This window comes from Saccopteryx bilineata, chromosome 3, assembly GCF_036850765.1.
Source record: "Saccopteryx bilineata isolate mSacBil1 chromosome 3, mSacBil1_pri_phased_curated, whole genome shotgun sequence".
NCBI classification, from domain to species: domain Eukaryota; kingdom Metazoa; phylum Chordata; class Mammalia; order Chiroptera; family Emballonuridae; genus Saccopteryx; species Saccopteryx bilineata.
In genome coordinates, this window is record NC_089492.1 from 276,526,120 (window position 1) to 276,544,600 (window position 18,481).

Here is an 18,481-nt window from a genome sequence, read left to right on the forward strand (position 1 = left end):
CCAGCGTGTTAGATTGTCCTGAAGTAGCCTGATCTCAAAGACAACACAGGTGTGAGCTAGCAAGAGCTAGCAATCACTCCTGCCACCCAGGAAGGCTTCCTGGGGTGGGGAGACTGCTGCCTTATGGGAGGAAAAGGACAAGGTCAGGAGAGGTGAAACAGGGAGGCAACATGCTTGGGATGGAGGAGAGAAGGTCTCACCAGGAATGTTACAGCCAAAAGACCTTGAAAGCAAAAGCACATTCAATATCTTGTGACAAATATAGAAGATGTTTCAGAAGGTTACAGGAACCTGAAATACTATATGGAATGAGAAGTCTTTCTTAGTAGTCTCATCCAGACTACCAAATCTCTAACATTAGCCCTGAGTTTTCTGGAGCTCAAGACTTAAGTCACCAAGTGTCTGTATATCTCCCCCAAACACCTCCTCTGGCCCTCTTACTACAATTAGTCTGTAGTTGAACTCATCTTCTTTTTCTTTTTTTTTTTTCATTTTTCTGAAGCTGGAAACAGGGAGAGACAGTCAGACAGACTCCCGCATGCGCCCGACCGGGATCCACCCGGCACGCCCACCAGGGGCGGTGCTCTGCCCCCCAGGGGGTGATGCTCTGCCCATCCTGGGCGTCGCCATATTGCGACCAGAGCCACTCTAGCGCCTGAGGCAGAGGCCACAGAGCCATGCCCAGCGCCCGGGCCATCTTTGCTCCAATGGAGCCTTGGCTGCGGGAGGGGAAGAGAGAGATAGAGAGGAAAGCGTGGCAGAGGGGTGGAGAAGCAAATGGGCGCTTCTCCTATGTGCCCTGGCCGGGAATCGAACCCTTGTCCTCCGCACGCTAGGCCGACGCTCTACCGCTGAGCCAACCGGCCAGGGCTCATCTTCTTTTTCTTAAGTCCCCTCTTCTGCCTTTTTTTTCTGTTTGTCAACTACTAGTTCATTATGTAGGACCACCTTTTCCCTTGCCTTCTTAATTTGACCAGTGACCAATAGTGTAGTGTCTCACCTGTCCAACACTTCTTTCCATTGCCATCATTATCAACACTGTCTTTTAGTTTTTCTTTTTTTCTTGGACTTAGGCAAAGACCTTCTACTGGTCTCCCAATTCAAAGCACTCCCTATCTTACCTGCATCTTCTTTGCGTGGCTTTGAGCATCACTTTCCTAATCACCTTCAGTGCATTTCCACTAGCTATCAAAGAAAATTCAAACTCCTTTAGTTGGGCTTTCAAAACTCCCCTCCATCTGCCTTTTGCCTGTCTATGGTGGCTTATCTTCCACCCCTGCTGTCCATTTGCTCCAGCCTAAGAAAAGTATTGTCCTGTTCTTAAAAACCTGATGGACCTCCCCAAATGTGACTGCCTCTTCTGATTCTCTCTTCCTCATCCCATCCAAATCTTACCCATTCTCCCAGGTTCATCTCAAATGTACTGTATGTCTTCTATGAGGTCTTCAGGCCACAAGAGATGGCTCCTCAGAACTCTCACAGTGCTAAGAAACTCTAATAATTACCCTGTATTCTCCTATGATGATGATAATGATGATGATTTCCTTGTATGACTGTCTGTTGATAATAACCTATTATTTCAACATAATAGGAGGAGAGAGAGAAATATGGATTTGTTGTTTTACTTATTTATGCATTCATGGGTTGATTTTTGCATGTGCCCTGACCGGGGATCAAACCTACAACCCTGGTGTATTGGGACAATACTCTAACCAACTGAGCTACCTGGCCAGGGCTTAATCTACAGTGTGTCCGTAAAGTCATGGTGCACTTTTGACCAGTCACAGGAAAGCAACAAAAGATGATAGAAATGTGAAATATGCACCAAATAAAAGGAAAACTCTCCCAGTTTCTGTAGGATGATGTGGCAGCATGTGCACATGTGCAGATGATGATGTAACACCATGAATACAGCGGAGCAGCCTACGGCCATGCCAGTCGAGATGTGGACAGTACAGAGGAAAATTCAGTGTGTTCTGTGGCTCGCTAAATTTGAATCCGTGACTAAAGTGCAATGTGAATATTGGCGCGTTTATAACGAAGCGCCACCACATAGGAATAACATTATTCGGTGGGATAAGCAGTTGAAGGAAACCGGCAGTTTGGTGGAGAAACCCTGTTCTGGTAGGCCATCAGTCAGTGACGAGTCTGTAAAGGCTATACGGGATAGCTACCTAAGGAGCCCTAAAAAATTGGTGCGTGAGCCCACATCGAACTGCACTGAATAGGTATGAAACTGGGAGAGTTTTCCTTTTATTTGGTGCAGATTTCACATTTCTATCATCTTTTGTTGCTTTCCTATGACCGGTCAAAAGTGCACCATGACTTTATGGACACACTATATTAGTTCTTAAGCATTTGCTAGCTGGGTATCTTGGACACCTTATGTAACATCTCCATGCCTCCTCTTTTCATCTGTAATATGGTGTAATGGTACCTAATTCAAAGGATTGTTGTGAGGGTTCATTAGAAACACACTTGACACAAAGTACCTGATTAGCAAACATTAGCTATTATTATTACAAGTAGAGGGGAGTACTTTATATTGCTCACCCAACCCTCACACCCCATGAACTGGGTTACTATTAGTATGATTTTTTTTGTTTTGTTTTGTTTTGTTTTTTTTTTAGTATTTTTCTGAAGTTGGAAAAGGGGAGGCAGTCAGACAGACTCCCGCATGTGCCCGACCAGGATCCACCTGGCATGCCCACCAGGGGGCAACGCTCCACCCATCTGGGGCTTCGCTCTGTTGCAACCAGAGCCACTCTAGCGCCTGGGGCAGAGGCCAAGGAGCCATCCCCAGCACCCGGGCCATCTTTGTTCCAATGGAGCCTCGCTGCAGGAGGGGAAGAGAGAGACAGAGAGGAAGGAGAGGGGGAGGGGTGGAAAAGCAGATGGGCACCTCTCCTGTGTGCCCTGGCCGGGAATTGAACCCGGGACTCCCACACGCCAGGCCAACGCTCCACCACTGAGCCAACCGGCTAGGGCCTTGATTTTTTTTTTTTTTTTGTAAAATATACATAACAGCCCTGACCAGATAGCTTACTTGGTTAGAACACTGTCCCAATGCCCAGAGGTCACGAGTTCGGTCCCTGGTCAAGGTACATACAAAAACAAATTGATGTTTCTGTCTTTCTCTCCCCCTTCCCTTCATCTCACTTTAAAATCAACAAATAAATTTAAATATATTAGATTTATATATATATATACACACACACACATAACATGAAATTTACCATCTTAACCATTTTTAAGGGCGCATATAGTTCAGTAGCGTTAAGTACATTCACATTATTGTCCAGCCAATCTCCAGAATTCTTTTCATCTTGCAAAATTAAATCTCTATACCTATTAAACAATTCCCCATTTCCCCTCCTCCAGCCCCTTGCAAGCACTATTCTTCTTCCAGTCTCTATGAATTGTATTATTATACTCTTGTTACAGACTGAGAAAACCAAGGTTCAGAGAGTAATTTGAACCAGGAGACAGAATCTAAACTGGAACCCAGGCTCTGAACTACGTTGAAATATGGCTTTACCTCACAAAGCATGAAGCGTTCTACTTCCCCCATAACAATGACGGCCACTGTGGACCCAGGCCCTCCTCTGTGTCCATGTGTTTGCAGACATTCTCCCATTTACCCTTCACCATCAGCCCTGCAGTTATTGTGTGGGGTGGTGTCCTGACTCCCCGCACAGTGTCTGGTACAGAATAGAGCCATAGTACACACGTTCGGTGAATATGGACTTATTTGATGCCTATAAGTTTAAATAAGTTTGTTGCACGTTTTTAATGCAATTGTTTCCATTTCTTGAAAATGGTCATTCTCCCAGGAGAAAACCAGCTAAAATGCACGCGGTCATAAAGATCTTCCCAATCCTCTCCACTCCCCCTCTCTTCCTGCAGGCTGTCTGCTCTTCTCACCCAGGCCAGCACCCAGCTGCCTCCATCTGCACCTCATCACCAGCTTTGCTGATCCACAGCCAAAGGCAGAGACAAACAGGCAGGCAAGCAAGGGGATATAAGAGACTGTCCTTGCTCTGCTTCGTCCCCTGCCACCGTCCCCCACATGCACGTACTAACACACTACCCTCTAGCCATACCCAACCCTAACCATTCTGGAACACGCTCTGCCCTTTCATGCCTCTGACTTTGCACATGCTGTTCCTGAAGACCAGAATGCTCTCCCTCCCCTTGTTCTCCACCTCCAAGACTCCTACAGTCTTTGCAAGCCAACTCAGTTGTCATCTCCTCTGTGAAGCCTCCTCCCACCCCCTCCAGCTAGGATTCCGCCCCTCTCCTTGGTGCAGACTAGCTAGCTCGTCATCCATACACTATGTAGCAGTGGGACTGCAGTGACTGCAAGGCCATGTGTCCCCTACGTCCCCAACTCCTTGTGCTGTGCTGAGGCTTCATCTCTGCTCCTAGCAGGGTCCAGAGAGAAGCCCAGATCATTTCCATTTTTAAAATGTTACTGATATATTTGAAAATGAAAAGATGACAAAACAAGATCACAAATATTAAGGCATATTTTTCAAGGTTTAACAAATTAATGTTTCTAATGCAAAAAAAAAATACAACATACGTGTGCAGCTCACAAGATAGTTATAGGATTCATTAAAACATAATTTATAGTGCTCCACAGGCACAGTGGGTCTATTAATAAGAAACAAGCTTAAGAATATACAGGAGAGCTTTGCGCAGTGACAATATTGCAGCTGGTGAGGTTTATCCAAGGTGTGATTATTGCTAATTGCAATAATAATAATAATAATAATATACAAGGAGGGTCTATGATCAAATTGGTCAGTGGATGTCACATAACCACACTCCATAACTCCATCTGGAGACCCTGGACTAATGGTTCTCCTGGTCCTTTTCCCCAGTGACAAACTGTACTGCTGTCTCTGCACATAGTTGGTACTCATTATTTGCTAAATGATGGGACAGTTTTCCAAGTGGCTTATTGAAAACTCACATACAATAGGTATTCCTTAGAAACCATGAAGTCCTGAACAATGAGGCAGGAAGCTGCCTCCTCCTCCAGTGACCCCAACCCTCAGAGTCCAGCTGAAGGCTGCAACAGGAAGCCCCTCACCCACTTTCTTTCCTTCCCCTCTTCCACTTCCCACCCTGACCTCCCCTGGGGCACCAAAAGCAGCCACGCTTTCCATTGCTCTTTCTTCTCTGCCCTCTGGAGGGTCCCAGGTGAAGAAAGAGAAAAGCACTTACTCACAGAAGGAGGCAAGCAGCCAAGCTGGGTTTAGAGAGTCACCCTGCCCCCAGCCAGGCTTAGGAATAAAAGAAACAACAGAGGACAAAGAAGGATTTAAAGCACTAGAGCAAGGGGAAAGAAAAGGCCTAAGAAAGTTTATACAAAGCAATCTGTCAGAGAAGGTATGAAAAGGGAGCCCTGCTGGGCTGAGGGGCTTGGGCCGCTCAGCTCACCTCACCTTAGGCCCAGTTAGAAACCTGTAATTATTCAGCCAAAGTATGAACCGATCTCCCTCCTCCTGTCCCAGAGGTTTCCCTAAGGGTGAGGCTTTAACTTGCTGTGTTTCTGGCAGCGCCAAATACCTCTGCTCTACTGGGCTCAATTCACTAATTTGCTTGAACCCATCAAACTGGTCCAACTTCCAGTTCCCTCTGGATTTCCAGCAGAAACATTATGTGAGGATAAGGTCACTAGCAGATCCTCACAGCTATTGAGCCACTCTGACTTCCCCGATTTTCTGAGCTAGTGAAAATATCCACAGGCCTTTTTGGAAGTCTCTCCTACCACCTAAGGCAGAATTAATATTAGCTATCATTTGATTGTTCACTTTAAGTCATTTTGCTTAATGCTCACCACCGGCTTGTAGGTGTGATTGCCCCATTTTATAGAAAGGGAAATGGGAAATGGGCCTGGAGAGATTAAATGACTTTCCAAAGGAATCACAGCCTGGATCTCAACTCAGATCTGACCTTGACTGCCTTTTGGAGACCCTCTGTGATTCCTGTGTGTGTGTGTGTGTTACCCATATCAATTTTAGATGGGGTAAGATGGTACAATTCTGTGGTATCTAAAAAATTCCTAGCCTCACAGTTGGGGTTGAGGAGTGGGAGAGTCTGTCTCATGGCTGGGTAGAGTCCTAGTTCTTTTTAGACACTTGAGTAATTTAACCATAAATAACTGGGCACTGGGAACAGGACATTCACTAATAAAAGCATAGCCTGGAGTCATGTTCAAGAAAAAAAAATTCAAGTCACTCAGTGGGTGGATGTATCTGCAAGACAAAAGACAAGCCCCTTTCCCAGAGAAGGGAGAGAAGTCTCCTGTACAGTTAGAGACAACAGGCTTCTGGGCACGTAGCCAAGGTTCTGGGGATATTTATAACTTGAAGAGGGTGGGAGTCCCTAATAAGCTGCTATTCTTTTTCCATCACTTCCCTCTCCAAGGCTACAGCGAGCTCAGAGTTCTTCCCCACGCATAATGACTGCTTTTCCTAGTGCTGGGCTTCCATTGTCTAATTTTCTCATCCTGGCCGGGGAAAGGGAAGGCTGCAAGTCCTTCCGCTCGGAAGAAATCCAGTTGAATGCAGTTTAGCTGCTGGTGGTGTTTCTTGGCTAGCTGCTGTGGTCTCGGAGGGATCTGCCTAAGAGCCTGTGGTTTCTGAGCTGCCTGAGAGGCTGAGGTCTCAGGAATCTGTGTGAATCTTTGGGATCCGCCCACGATCTCTGGGCTTTGCTTGCTAGTCTACAGATTCGAGACTACCTGCAGGTCTGAGATATCCGGGATCTGCCAGTAGATCTCTAGACTCTCTCCGAACGCCTGAAATCTCCAAGAATTCTGCCTGCGGTTTTGAAATCTGTTGCGGACCTCTCGGATCGCGGAGCCGGCGATCTAGTGGATCTTTTGCAGGCAGGAGGTAAGTCTGTTCGTTGTCAGCTCGGGTTTTCGGCTTCCGATAAGGGACTGCTGGTATCCTGAGGGCCCACCCAGCTCAGGCCCTCCTCGGAGGCTCCTCCGTCCTGGAGGCCGCCAGGAACCCTTTGAGCAGACAAGCTCTCGATATGATAAGGTCGGCCTTTCCCAGCGCTGGGGCCTGGTTTCACTCTATGCACCCTGTCCTCCACCCTCGCTCAGGATTTTGGCTTCCCCTCTGCTAGGTGCAACTCAGCCCACCCCTCAAGGGGCGCGCTCTTTAGAAGGACGCGGTCAGACTCCCCTACAGGGTTAATAGCGATGGTGCTTGGACACCGTTTGGCCCAGCCACTGACCGCACTCGTTAGCCCTCCGCTGGCGCGGGACCTCTTGGGAATTGTAGTCTACGTAGCAGGGTGTGAACACCGCAGGCGCTGCTGGGAGATGTAGTGCGTGGGCGGAGCTCAAAGTTCCGGCGCGGCCGCGGAGTCTACCCTGGGGAGTGGGCGGCTGCCTCTTTCCTGTTAGGCCTCGGCTGTCAAATGCGGGCTAATCCCAGCGGCACCCAACACAGACTAGCACTTAAATTAGGCCCGACGTCGCAATTAAGGTCCGACTCAAGCTTCCAGGGACCTCAGGAAAAGCAGGGCAACTTCCCTGGCTTAATCGGGTTGTTGTCTCCAATAGAAGAAAGCAGAAGATACTCTGTCATGGCTAGGAAAACGCACTTCTTTCTTAACCCTTTTGTTCTTTTCCCTCCTTGGCTTTTTGCCCCTGATGGCCTTTGTAAACCAGAAGGGAACTCAAACTCCCGGCAGGCTACAGGGGCAGGCGCAAGCGTGATAGAGCGCCAGGCCATGCTACAAGAGGCGGGCCTAGTGTTCGGCTTCTAATTGGCAGAGTGTTTTTCGAGCCTCGCTCACTGATTGGCTGAGGCAGCTGCCGGAAAGGGCCCAGCCTCGAGGTGGAAGAGCTGAGGCGCTCTGTGGGCTGGGCTGAGAGCCTCCTCCCTAAGACTGCAGCTGCTTGACCCCCGGCCGGGGAGGGACGGAGGCAGGGAGCTGTCCTAGTAAATTCCAGCTTTGCCTCCACCTCATGGTGGCGGAGACACAGAGAGCTGGTCGGGCTCTGGGGTCAAGGAGGAGAGTGATCCTGCCCGGGTCCAGGGCCCTCCCCAGCCGCCTGGCGGCCAGAACTCCAGCCCTGGGGAGTGGGCAGGGCCTGTTTTCTGTGCCTCACGCCCTGCTTTTCGCCTCCTTTAGTGCTGTCTGCTAGCTGCTTTTCCTGCTCTCTCTCCTGGGAGGCGAATCCTTGAGCCCGAGATGGCAGCCACCCTGCTCATGGCTGGGTCCCAGGTAAGCCGGGGGTGGCTTCGCGGACCCTGCCTCTGCTTACCCACCTGATCCCGGCGTTTCTTTGCTCTGCAAATCCCTGTGGGAAATTCCCTGGGATTAGTAATTAGTTCGCTTCGGTATTCTGCCTCCAGAGACCCAGTACCAGACCATTTTAGCCACAAACAAGCATTTATGGAACACCTGCTGTATGCCTTTAAATACTGGGGAGACAAAAGATGGATAAACGGACCCTCCCCTCCTGCTTACAATCCATAGGGAGACAGATGCATCCAGTTAACCGTGATACGACGTGATAAGAGCTCTATTTGCTGTAGGAACAGTGCTGTGGTGTGGGACCTAAGGAGTGGGACTAGTTCTTTCTGAAGAGTCCGAGGGGGCGTGGGGCCCAGCAAAGGGATGGGGGGGCACTGAAGAATAGTTGGTACTGAAACAGGGACTGAGAGAGAATAATAGGATTTGTGGAGGGGGGGGGTGCCCAGTACTTCCATTTATAGTTTATTTTGCTTTGTGTTTTCTTTTTCTTTCTTAAAACCCTTCATCACTTAAATATTTGTCAATTAAAGACTTTCCTCATCTGGAAAAAAAAAAAGAATAGCAGTATTTCTGTAGTTTGAGAAAGATATTCCAGGGAAAGGCAAACGTTGTTAGTAAAATTGTGGAGCCATGTACATGCTAAACGTGTTCTGAGCAAAGTCCAGCTAGAGAATAAAGTTCCAGTGTGGGAAAGGGATATCTGAACATTCCCCAAGACTAATTAGCTTGTAAATTGTTCCCTTTTTATTTATTTATTTTCCACTTTTTTACTTTGTTGATTTAGAGAGAGAGGAAGAGAGACATCAATTTGTTGTTCCACTTAGTTATGCGTTCATTGGTTTATTCTTTTTATTTTTTTATTTTATTTTTTGTATTTTTATTTTTTGTATTTTTCTAAAGTTGGAAACGGGGAGACAGACAGACTCCCGCATGCGTCCAACCGGGATCCATCCGGCACGCCCACCAGGGGGCGATGCTCTGCCCATCTGGGGCGTTGCTCTGTTGCAACCAGAGCCATTCTAGCACCTGAGGCAGAGGCCATGGAGCCATCCTCAGTGCCGGGGCCAACTTTGCTCCAATGGATCCTTGGCTGCGGGAGGAGAAGAGAGAGACAGAGAGGAAGGAGAGGGGGAGGGATGGAGAAGCAGATGGGCGCCTCTCCTGTGTGCCCTGGCCGGAATCGAACCCGGGACTCCTGCATGCCAGGCCGACGCTCTACCACTGAGCCAACTGGCCAGGGCCGGTTTATTCTTTTTATTTTAGGCACAGATGAGATAGGAGACAGACAGAGACAAGAAGGGATAGAGATGAGAAGCATCAACTCATTGTTGCAGCACTTTAGTTGTTCATTGATTGCTTTTCATATGTGCCTTGACCTGGGGGGAGGGCTCAAGCCAGCAACCTTTAGGCTCAAACCATCAACCATGAGATCACGACGATGATCTCATGCTCAAGCTGGTGAGCCCGCATCAAGCCAGATGAGCCTGCTCTCAAACTGGCAACCTCAGGTTTTAAACCTGGGACCTCAGTGCCCCAGATGGGCGCTCTATCCTCTGCACCAGCACAGGTCAGGCCATTGGTTGATTGCCCTGAACAGGGATTGATCCCACAACTTTGGCTTATGAGGACAATGTTCTAAACAACTGAGCTATCTGGCTAGAGTGCTCCCTTCTTTACTAATATCTCTTTTTAGCTTTTTTTATTTCTTCTTTGGACTCTACAAATCAGATTTAATACCTTTTGCCTCCTCAACAATTCTAGCCATGTCTGTAATTTCAAGGAGGAAATCTGGTACTAACTTCCAAGGTACCAAGTAATGAGGAAGCATTTTGTGATTTCAGGCACCAGTGACATTTGAAGATATGGCCATGTACCTTACCAGGGAAGAATGGAGACCTCTGGACCCTACACAAAGGGACCTTTACAGGGACGTTATGCAGGAGAATTATGGAAATGTTGTCTCATTAGGTAAGTAAGGATTTTCTACCATTCTTTGCCCCACCTTTTTTTTTATTATTTTTTTTATTTTTTTTCGAGAGAGGAGAGAGACAAAGTGGGGGAGAGGAGTGGGAGGTACCAACTTGTAGTAGTAGCTTCTCATATATACCTTGATCAGGCAAGCCCAGATTTTGAACTGGCAACCTCAGCATTCCAGGTTGATACTTTAATCCATTGTGCCACCACAGGTCAGGCTACTTTACATTTTTGAGACTATGTCAAAAATGGCTTAGCTCTTTCAACACAACCTAGTTGTTTGATGATTTTTTTTCCCCTGAAGTTAGAAGCGGAGAAGCAGACAGACTCCCACATGCATCCGACCGGGATCCACCTGGCATGCCCACCAGCGGGTGATGCTTTGCCCATCTGGGGTGTTGCTCTGTTGTGGTCAGAGCCATTCTAGCACCTGAGGCGGAAGCCATGGAGCCATCCTCAGCACCTGGGCCAACTTTGCTCCAATGGAGCCTTGGCTGCAGAAGGGAAAGAGAGAGATAGAGAGGAAGGAGGGGCAAGAGTGGAGAAGCAGATGGGCTCTTCTCCTGTGTGCCCTGGCCAGGAATCGAACCCCGGATTTCCACACACCCGGCTGATGCTCTGCTGCTGAACCAACCAGCCAGGGCCTCCTAGTTGTTTCATTTTTAATGCACTTAATTAGATATTGGCTGGAGTTGAGTTCTCAGACAAATCTTTGAGTGTAGAAACATCAGGTTCGTATTGTCTAAAAAGAAGGGATGTTTCTGCACAATTTAGAAACATTCCTATTTCTTGTGTCCTGAGTCATTTGCCATTTTCCAGCCTGTTTGTTTAGGTCACTGACCAAACAAGTCTGACATAATGATGCTTGCCAAGATATAAATGGTGCTTTTAGTAAAAGATGAGAGGGTTCTGACCCAGGTTCATGGGAGGGCAAAAACCAGCCTTCTGTGTTTGTTTTGGCTTCAGAGCCCTAGCTTTGCCTCAGGTCTTTTATCTGAAGTAGGTGCTTGGTGAGAGATGTTTCAGAGTTGATCATAGATTTTGAGTGTGTCAAATGTTATTCCAGGAAAATTCTGAACTCAATGAGATCACTAATTATATTAGTGAGAGAAACTAATTTTTTTGATGATCTGTAAACCTGTCTTTCCTCTTAGCTATCCTTTGGTCTGAGTGTAACCAAAACAAACAGTATATTCTTGAGCTGAACAGCCATTACACTCACTTTGTCTCCTGTTCAGACTGGACAGAAGTAGCAATCATGTATGGTTTACTGGGCCATCTGCGACTCATTAAAGCCCAATCCCTTTTTTTTTTTTTTTTTTTTTATTTATTTTTACAGAGGCGAGATAGACAGGGACAGACAGACAGGAATGGAGAGAGATGAGAAGCATCAATCATTAGTTTTTCGTTGCGACTTCTTAGTTGTTCATTGATTGCTTTCTCATATGTGCCTTGACCATGGGCCTTCAGCAGACCGAGTAACCCCTTGCTGGAGCCAGCAACCTTGGGTTCAAGCTGGTGAGCTTTGCTCAAACCAGATGAGCCAGCGCTCAAGCTGGCGACCTCAGGGTCTCAAACCTGGGTCCTTCCGCATCCCAGTTCGACGCTCTATCCACTGTATCACCACCTGGTCAGGCCCTTTTTTTTAAATTCTTTATTCCTATCATCTTTTCCAGACAACAGCCAAAAGGCAAATATGAGGGTTTGTGTTTTTTTTTTTAACTTGAGCGCTCTCTGATGTCCCAAGTTTCTTGGGTCCTCTCTTTAGAAAAGCAACTAGAAATTAAGCTATCTACCCAGATCTATTGCAATCTGTTACCCAAATATTCCACTCAAACCAACAAAAATAAGAAATGAGAATCTTAAAGAAATATGAATTTACATGTCTGTGGTTCAGACCAAGGAGCACTTAGGGATGGAAGCACCAAAAAGATAAATAAATAGAAGTTATTAATGTTTACAAGGCTTCTTTACCCCAAGACGCTTAAAAACTCGAATGTGTTACCAAGTGTTACGAATTTCTAAGAAGAAGATATTGTGTGCATCATTTACCAAACTGATTTATCCATCGACCCCTTTCTCCCAGCATTCCTAGTAACCTCTTTCTGAAGAGTTGTAAGTTTCTAAGAAGCACAACTTGGAAACTGCAGTGTCTGGTAGAAAGGTATTTTTTGTGCATAATGGTCATATATTTTGATTTCCATTTTAAGACTGTACTTAGTCAATGCCAAGAATTTTGTAAGCTAAGCATTTTTTTGTCTTCAACCTTCCCCCACCTATTCTCATTAAAAGGTTACTAGAAAGTAGCATTTGGCAGTCACTTTTTCAGTCAACTCAGACTTGATATAAATAGATAAAAATTCATTTTTCTCCATGCTAAGCCAGTAGGTTCTCATTAAATATTATATAATGGTAATGTTTAAAGTTTAATGACTTTAAGAGCAAACACATACACACATGCATTCACACATAAAATATCTAGTCCTTGGCCATTTGAGATTCTAATTTAGAGTCTTTTATATTCTGTGGTTTTGGTTTTCTTCTTTTGAAAAAAACAGGAATATATACAATTATTAATAAAGAACTATTTACTGTATTGATACAGAGCATTAACTTTTATCAGACAGACCTGAATCTGAATCCTAGCTTCAACATTTACTACTATGTGACCTTTTATGTTTTGTTTTGTTTTGTTTTCCAACCACAATTTATATTCAGTACCATTTTGTAGCAGTTTGAGATGTATAGCAAAGTGCACTGTTCAGAGTGGTCCCCTTACTGCACCAAGCACCCACCTGGCCCCAAACCCAGCTATCTCGACATTATTGACTATATTCTCTACGCTGCAATCCGCATCTCTGCCAATTTGTACTGCTCGATCCCTTCACCTTTTTCACCCAGCCCCTCCTCCCTCCCTCCCTCTGCCAGCTGTCAGTCTGTTCTCTGTATCTATGAGTATGACCTTTTGAAAGTTACTTCTCTCAGGCTTGGGTGTTTTGTTTATGAAGTGGAAATTATCATAATGCCTGTCTCTCAGAGCAGTTGAAGTAATTCATGTAAATAGCAGCATGGTGCCTGGCACAAAGCAGACAATCTCATGTACATTTACCAGTATTATTATTCATTTATTTCCTCTTTATTACAGATTTTGAGATCAGGAGTGAGAACGAGGTGAATCCAAAGCAAGAGATTAGTAAAGATGTAGAGTTTGGTACCACATCTGAAAGACCTGTTGGGAATACTGAGGGAAATCCTGAAAATGAAGAGGCCTTTGAAAGCAGGGATAGATCAGAAAGACAATGGGGAGATATAACAGCAGAAGAGTGGGTAAGCTATCCTCTCCAACAAGTCACGGATCTGCTTGTCCACAAAGAAGTTCACACAGGTATCCAATATCATATATGTTCTCATTGTGGAAAGGCTTTCAGTCAGATCTCGGACCTTAATCGACATCAGAAAACCCACACTGGAGACAGACCCTATAAGTGTTATGAATGTGGCAAGGGCTTCAGTCGGAGCTCACACCTTATTCAACATCAAAGAACACACACTGGGGAGAGACCCTATGACTGCAATGAGTGTGGGAAAAGTTTTGGAAGAAGCTCTCATCTCATCCAGCACCAGACAATCCACACTGGAGAAAAGCCCCACAAATGTAATGAGTGTGGGAAAAGTTTCTGCCGGCTATCTCACCTAATTCAGCACCAAAGGACCCACAGTGGGGAGAAACCCTATGAGTGTGAGGAGTGTGGGAAAAGCTTCAGCCGGAGCTCTCACCTAGCTCAGCACCAGAGGACCCACACAGGTGAGAAACCTTATGAATGTAATGAATGTGGGCGAGGCTTCAGTGAGAGATCTGATCTCATTAAACACTACCGAGTCCACACAGGAGAGAGACCCTACAAGTGTGATGAGTGTGGGAAGAATTTCAGTCAGAACTCTGACCTTGTACGCCATCGCAGAGCCCACACGGGAGAAAAGCCATACCACTGTAATGAATGTGGGGAGAATTTCAGCCGCATCTCACACTTAGTTCAGCACCAGAGAACCCACACTGGGGAAAAGCCATATGAATGTAACGCTTGTGGGAAAAGCTTCAGCCGGAGCTCTCATCTCATCACACACCAGAAAATTCACACTGGAGAGAAGCCCTATGAGTGCAATGAATGTTGGCGAAGCTTTGGTGAAAGGTCAGATCTAATTAAACACCAGAGAACCCACACAGGAGAAAAGCCTTATGAGTGTGTGCAGTGTGGAAAAGGTTTCACCCAGAGCTCTAACCTCATCACACATCAAAGAGTTCATACGGGAGAGAAGCCTTATGAATGTACTGAATGCGAGAAGAGTTTCAGCCGGAGTTCAGCTCTTATTAAACATAAGAGAGTTCACACTGACTAAGTCCTGTTAATTATGACAGAGATGATTCATTTGAAGGTACAATTTGATTTTACATCAAGGAGCTCTCGCAAGACTGAGTTTCTTATACCATACTGAATTTCCTTGTTGTAGGCCACAGTTTCAAACATCTTTGAAGACAAGCCATTTGAAATTCTGGCCCATGGCTTTGGGAGTGTTATCCCCTTCCTAAAATAGTGATTTTTGTTCACTCGATATTAATGAAGTAACTTCATCAATATCAGCCCCACAAGAATTTAGAAAACTGAAGTCTAGGGGATAAATGCTGGTTAATGCTCAGGCCTGGAAATAGAGTAAAATTTTTATAGTGATTTCTCCTAGCCTTGGCCCAAAAAACTGTTCTAGGGGAAATGTTGGACTGTAATAGGGTAGTCACAGCTGCTTTGGGAAAAGATGAGAGACTGCCTGAATTGCCAACTTACTTACCGTAGGAGCTGGGCACACATATCTTCCCCTTCAAAGGGTTTTTTCCTTGAGTTGCTCATGCACTTGTATCCTTCTGACTTCTGAGAGCTGGATTCTTCATGATGAAGGCAATGATCATAACTTTTCTCATTATTTTAAATTAACTTTTAAAACTTGCATCTTTGTGAAAGCTAACTGAAGATACAGATTGCAAGGAAAAGTGAAACAGGTTTGAGGACTAAGGACTCATCAATGGTAGTGACTTTAGCAAGTGATGCCCACTGTTGTTGTTGTCATTAATCAGAATTTATTTTCTTTGGAGATCACTTTAGGAAACCTGTAGGGAAAATATCTTCGAGGAACGATAGGACCATAAGTGATGGTGGAGTGTTAAGGAGCAAGTGGAATTACCCACTTTAGGGAAGGAAGCACAGAGGCCCTTCCCAAGGAACACAGGTCATTTCTGTGTTTTTTCCCTTCTACCCATTAAGTTCGATTCTTCCTATACTGCTAACTCTAGGATTTGATAAGGGCCACATCCCAGTGTTTCTCTTAGTTTGTGTAACAGCATGTGTATGTAAAGTGAAATGTGTATTCCTGTGGTTTTTCCTATAGCAGAATTCACACAGAATTAGCATGTTCTTGGGTGATGTTGATCATGTGACAGAACTACAGACCTAACTCTAATGTGAGAAATGCCCTTTGTTTTTCATTCTTTATGAAGAAAAAATTTAAACACTAGTGCTCTAGCGTGCACTCTTTTGTAAGATCTGTCTTTGTACAGAACTAAGCACTTGTTTATATGTATCAGTCAGTATGGGAGATAATGACTGGAGAAATAGTTTGTCCGGTTCTCAAACTGAATAACCTCTCTTTGGCATAGCCACAAGAAGTTAATAAACCTATAGGAATATATTTTTATCCTTTCAGCCTACAGATATAAGTGGTTAAAATAAGAGTTGACTCAGTATAGCCTAACCAGGCAGTGGCACAGTGGATAGAGCATCAGACTGGGACGTGGAGGACCCAGGTTCAAAACCCTGAGGTCGCCATCTTGAGCGTGGGCTCATCTGGTTTGAGCAAGGCTCACCTGCTTGAGTCCAAGGTTGCTGGCTTGAGCAAAGGGTCACTCGGTCTGCTGTAGCCCTCCTGGTCAAGGCACAAATGAGAAAGCAATCAATGAACAACTAAGGAACCGCAATAAAGAACTGATGCTTCCCATCTCTCTCCCTTTCTATCTGTTCCTATCTGTTCCTATCTGTCCCTCTCTCTGTCTCTGTCACACACACACAAAAAAGAGTTGACTCAGTGGAAGCCCAGTAGTGTCAGTTTTCCTTATTTCAGCCCAAATAAGAATTAAGAAATATCCCAAATGTTGGTGTTTGTCCAACTATTTGGGGGTGTGAATGGAAGGGAATTGATGCCCTAGAGATAAGACTCAAGTACGCAATTTTTTTTTTAGTGTGCCTCAAGTTGTTTCTACTGTGCTTTATTGTGAGAGTTGTAACATTTGAAAACTATTTTTGCCGTAGCTCTTTGGGACTTGGTGTTAAAAGAGCCAGTGGTCTTTCTAGGGTAGTGTACTGTAGTGAGTTATGACCCACAACCCTGTGGGACTGCATCCCTTTCAAATGACACGATCTCAAAAGTAACAAAAGTAAAAAACCACTCCACCAAGGAGCTTTCTGTCTGTTCCCATTCCTATTTAAATACAAACTCGGGCACGGAGCATGTTTTTTGTTCTGTATAAAATCTAGCCAACTGTGGGTATTCATGTTTTGATTGTTGAATGACTTACACATTCTTGATGACTAAACTCAAATATGTCATTTACCATATGTATCAGTGTTGCTGATGGTTTTATTGAATATGAAAGTTCTGTTTCTGTGAACCACTGGGGCATCACCTTTGGAGTGGCCATAGAAGACAGCATCTTCATGACCTAACTATATTTTACCCCCTTTTCCTTCCCTTCTTTCCTGCCCCACCCAAACCTGGGGCTGCTGCTGCTTTTGGCTTCTAAATACCCCAGCCATCTCACCATGCGTATACACTCCAGCTGGGAAGCTGGAAGGGCAGGGGCCAGACCAGCTCTGTCTCTTTCTGTCAAATGCTGCCCATTTGTTGAACTTTGTGTAGAAGTTATGCATCAAACTCTCTTTGCTAATGCTTTTTGCATGTCTTCTGTTCTCAAGACTCTGGCTGCTTCTGCACATACCTTGAACACTTTGTGCCTGTTTTCTATGGTTGTGGAGAGTGAATGAACAAGTAAGTATGTAGAGCAGTTTTCCTTATGGTATTGGTCACAGTTATCCTAGTTTCTATATCTGTATCATTCTAACAATCTATAATTAAAAGTATAATTTTTAAATCCAAAAAACTGAGAATTGTTTTAGTAATCCATCTCCGATTCATAAAATGGTTTTTTTTATCAGATTCATTAAAATTGAACACAATTGTCTTTTCATTCATGCATTTGTACATATAGTATGTTCTTGTGGAGATTTGAGAGTACATTGTCTTCATGCACTGGTGAGCCCTTTGGATTTTACCATATTTTGGGTAGATGCAAAAACCTGAACAATTTTCTGTGAATATTAAGCTGGTGGTGGCAAGGCAACATGGGCATATTTGGTATGAGTGACTCATTAGCTTTGGAGAAGGGGAAAAGAACCACATCCAAAAGGAAAAAAAAAAGGAGGCCTTGTTGCTTTAAGGAGATATTTTTGGGTTTCTTTTGAGAATACTAAAACAATTTCTACTGAACCAGTATTGGGATTCTAGAACAGATAGCTCTTAGAAACAGTCAAAGACTCTATTTGTGACATAGAGTTACATTCTCTGCCTAAGGCAGTGATTATGTATTACCAGGGTGTGGCCACAATTTTCAAATTACTTACGAGTAATTTTTTCTTATGAAACCTTAAAATTTTTAATTTGTTGATTTGAGAGAAAGAAGGAAGAGAGAGAAAAACAATGGTTTATTGTTCCACTTCTTTATGCATTCATTGGTTGATTCTTGTATGTGCCCTGACGGGATCGAAACTGCAACTTGGGCATATTGGTATGACACTAACCAGCTGAGCTACCCAGCCAGGTTTTTAGATGAAGGGCCAGTCTAGACAGAAGTAAGGAGTGGAAGTGCTTTAAATTGGGCAAAAATACAAACATGGAAGAAAAACTTGAATTAATCTTATAGCCAGGACTTGGATATTTTATCTCTTCTTTTTAAATTAAAAAAAAAATTATTGATTAGAGAGAGACAGGAAGGGGGAGAGAGATGAGAAGTATCAACTCGTAGTTGCTTCACTTTAGTTATTCATTGATTGCTTCTCATATGTGCCTTGATGTGGGGGCTCAAGCCAAGCCAGTGACCTTTGGGCTCAAGCTAGAG

At 44.8% G+C, this 18,481-nt stretch overlaps 1 protein-coding gene and 1 pseudogene across 2 annotated transcripts; both read left to right on the forward strand.

Annotated features, from left to right (window-relative positions):
* The first annotated feature begins 4,623 nt into the window (after window positions 1–4,623).
* On the forward strand, window positions 4,624–18,119 carry ZNF436 (zinc finger protein 436). 2 transcript variants are annotated; one of them, XM_066270133.1, is made up of 4 exons: window positions 4,624–6,908; window positions 8,167–8,259; window positions 10,134–10,260; window positions 13,412–18,119. In XM_066270133.1, exons 2-4 carry the CDS (start codon window positions 8,227–8,229, stop codon window positions 14,662–14,664), a joined length of 1,413 nt encoding a protein of 470 aa, XP_066126230.1. In that variant the 5' UTR covers window positions 4,624–6,908; window positions 8,167–8,226; the 3' UTR covers window positions 14,665–18,119. The 2 variants fall into 2 exon arrangements, with proteins under 2 accessions (XP_066126230.1, XP_066126231.1); XM_066270134.1 differs by lacking the exon at window positions 8,167–8,259.
* On the forward strand, window positions 4,693–4,775 carry LOC136332615 (U4 spliceosomal RNA; annotated as a pseudogene).
* Window positions 18,120–18,481: the final 362 nt, after the last annotated feature.

What these genes read in the sequence shown, in the direction of transcription:
- ZNF436 (XM_066270133.1), top strand. Translation starts at nt 8,227, where the DNA reads ATGGCAGCCACCCTGCTCATGGCTGGGTCCCAG. An exon ending in TGCTCATGGCTGGGTCCCAG is followed by an intron (nt 8,260 to 10,133) that starts GTAAGCCGGGGG and finishes TTGTGATTTCAG; the next exon opens with GCACCAGTGACATTTGAAGA. An exon ending in TGGAAATGTTGTCTCATTAG is followed by an intron (nt 10,261 to 13,411) that starts GTAAGTAAGGAT and finishes TCTTTATTACAG; the next exon opens with ATTTTGAGATCAGGAGTGAG.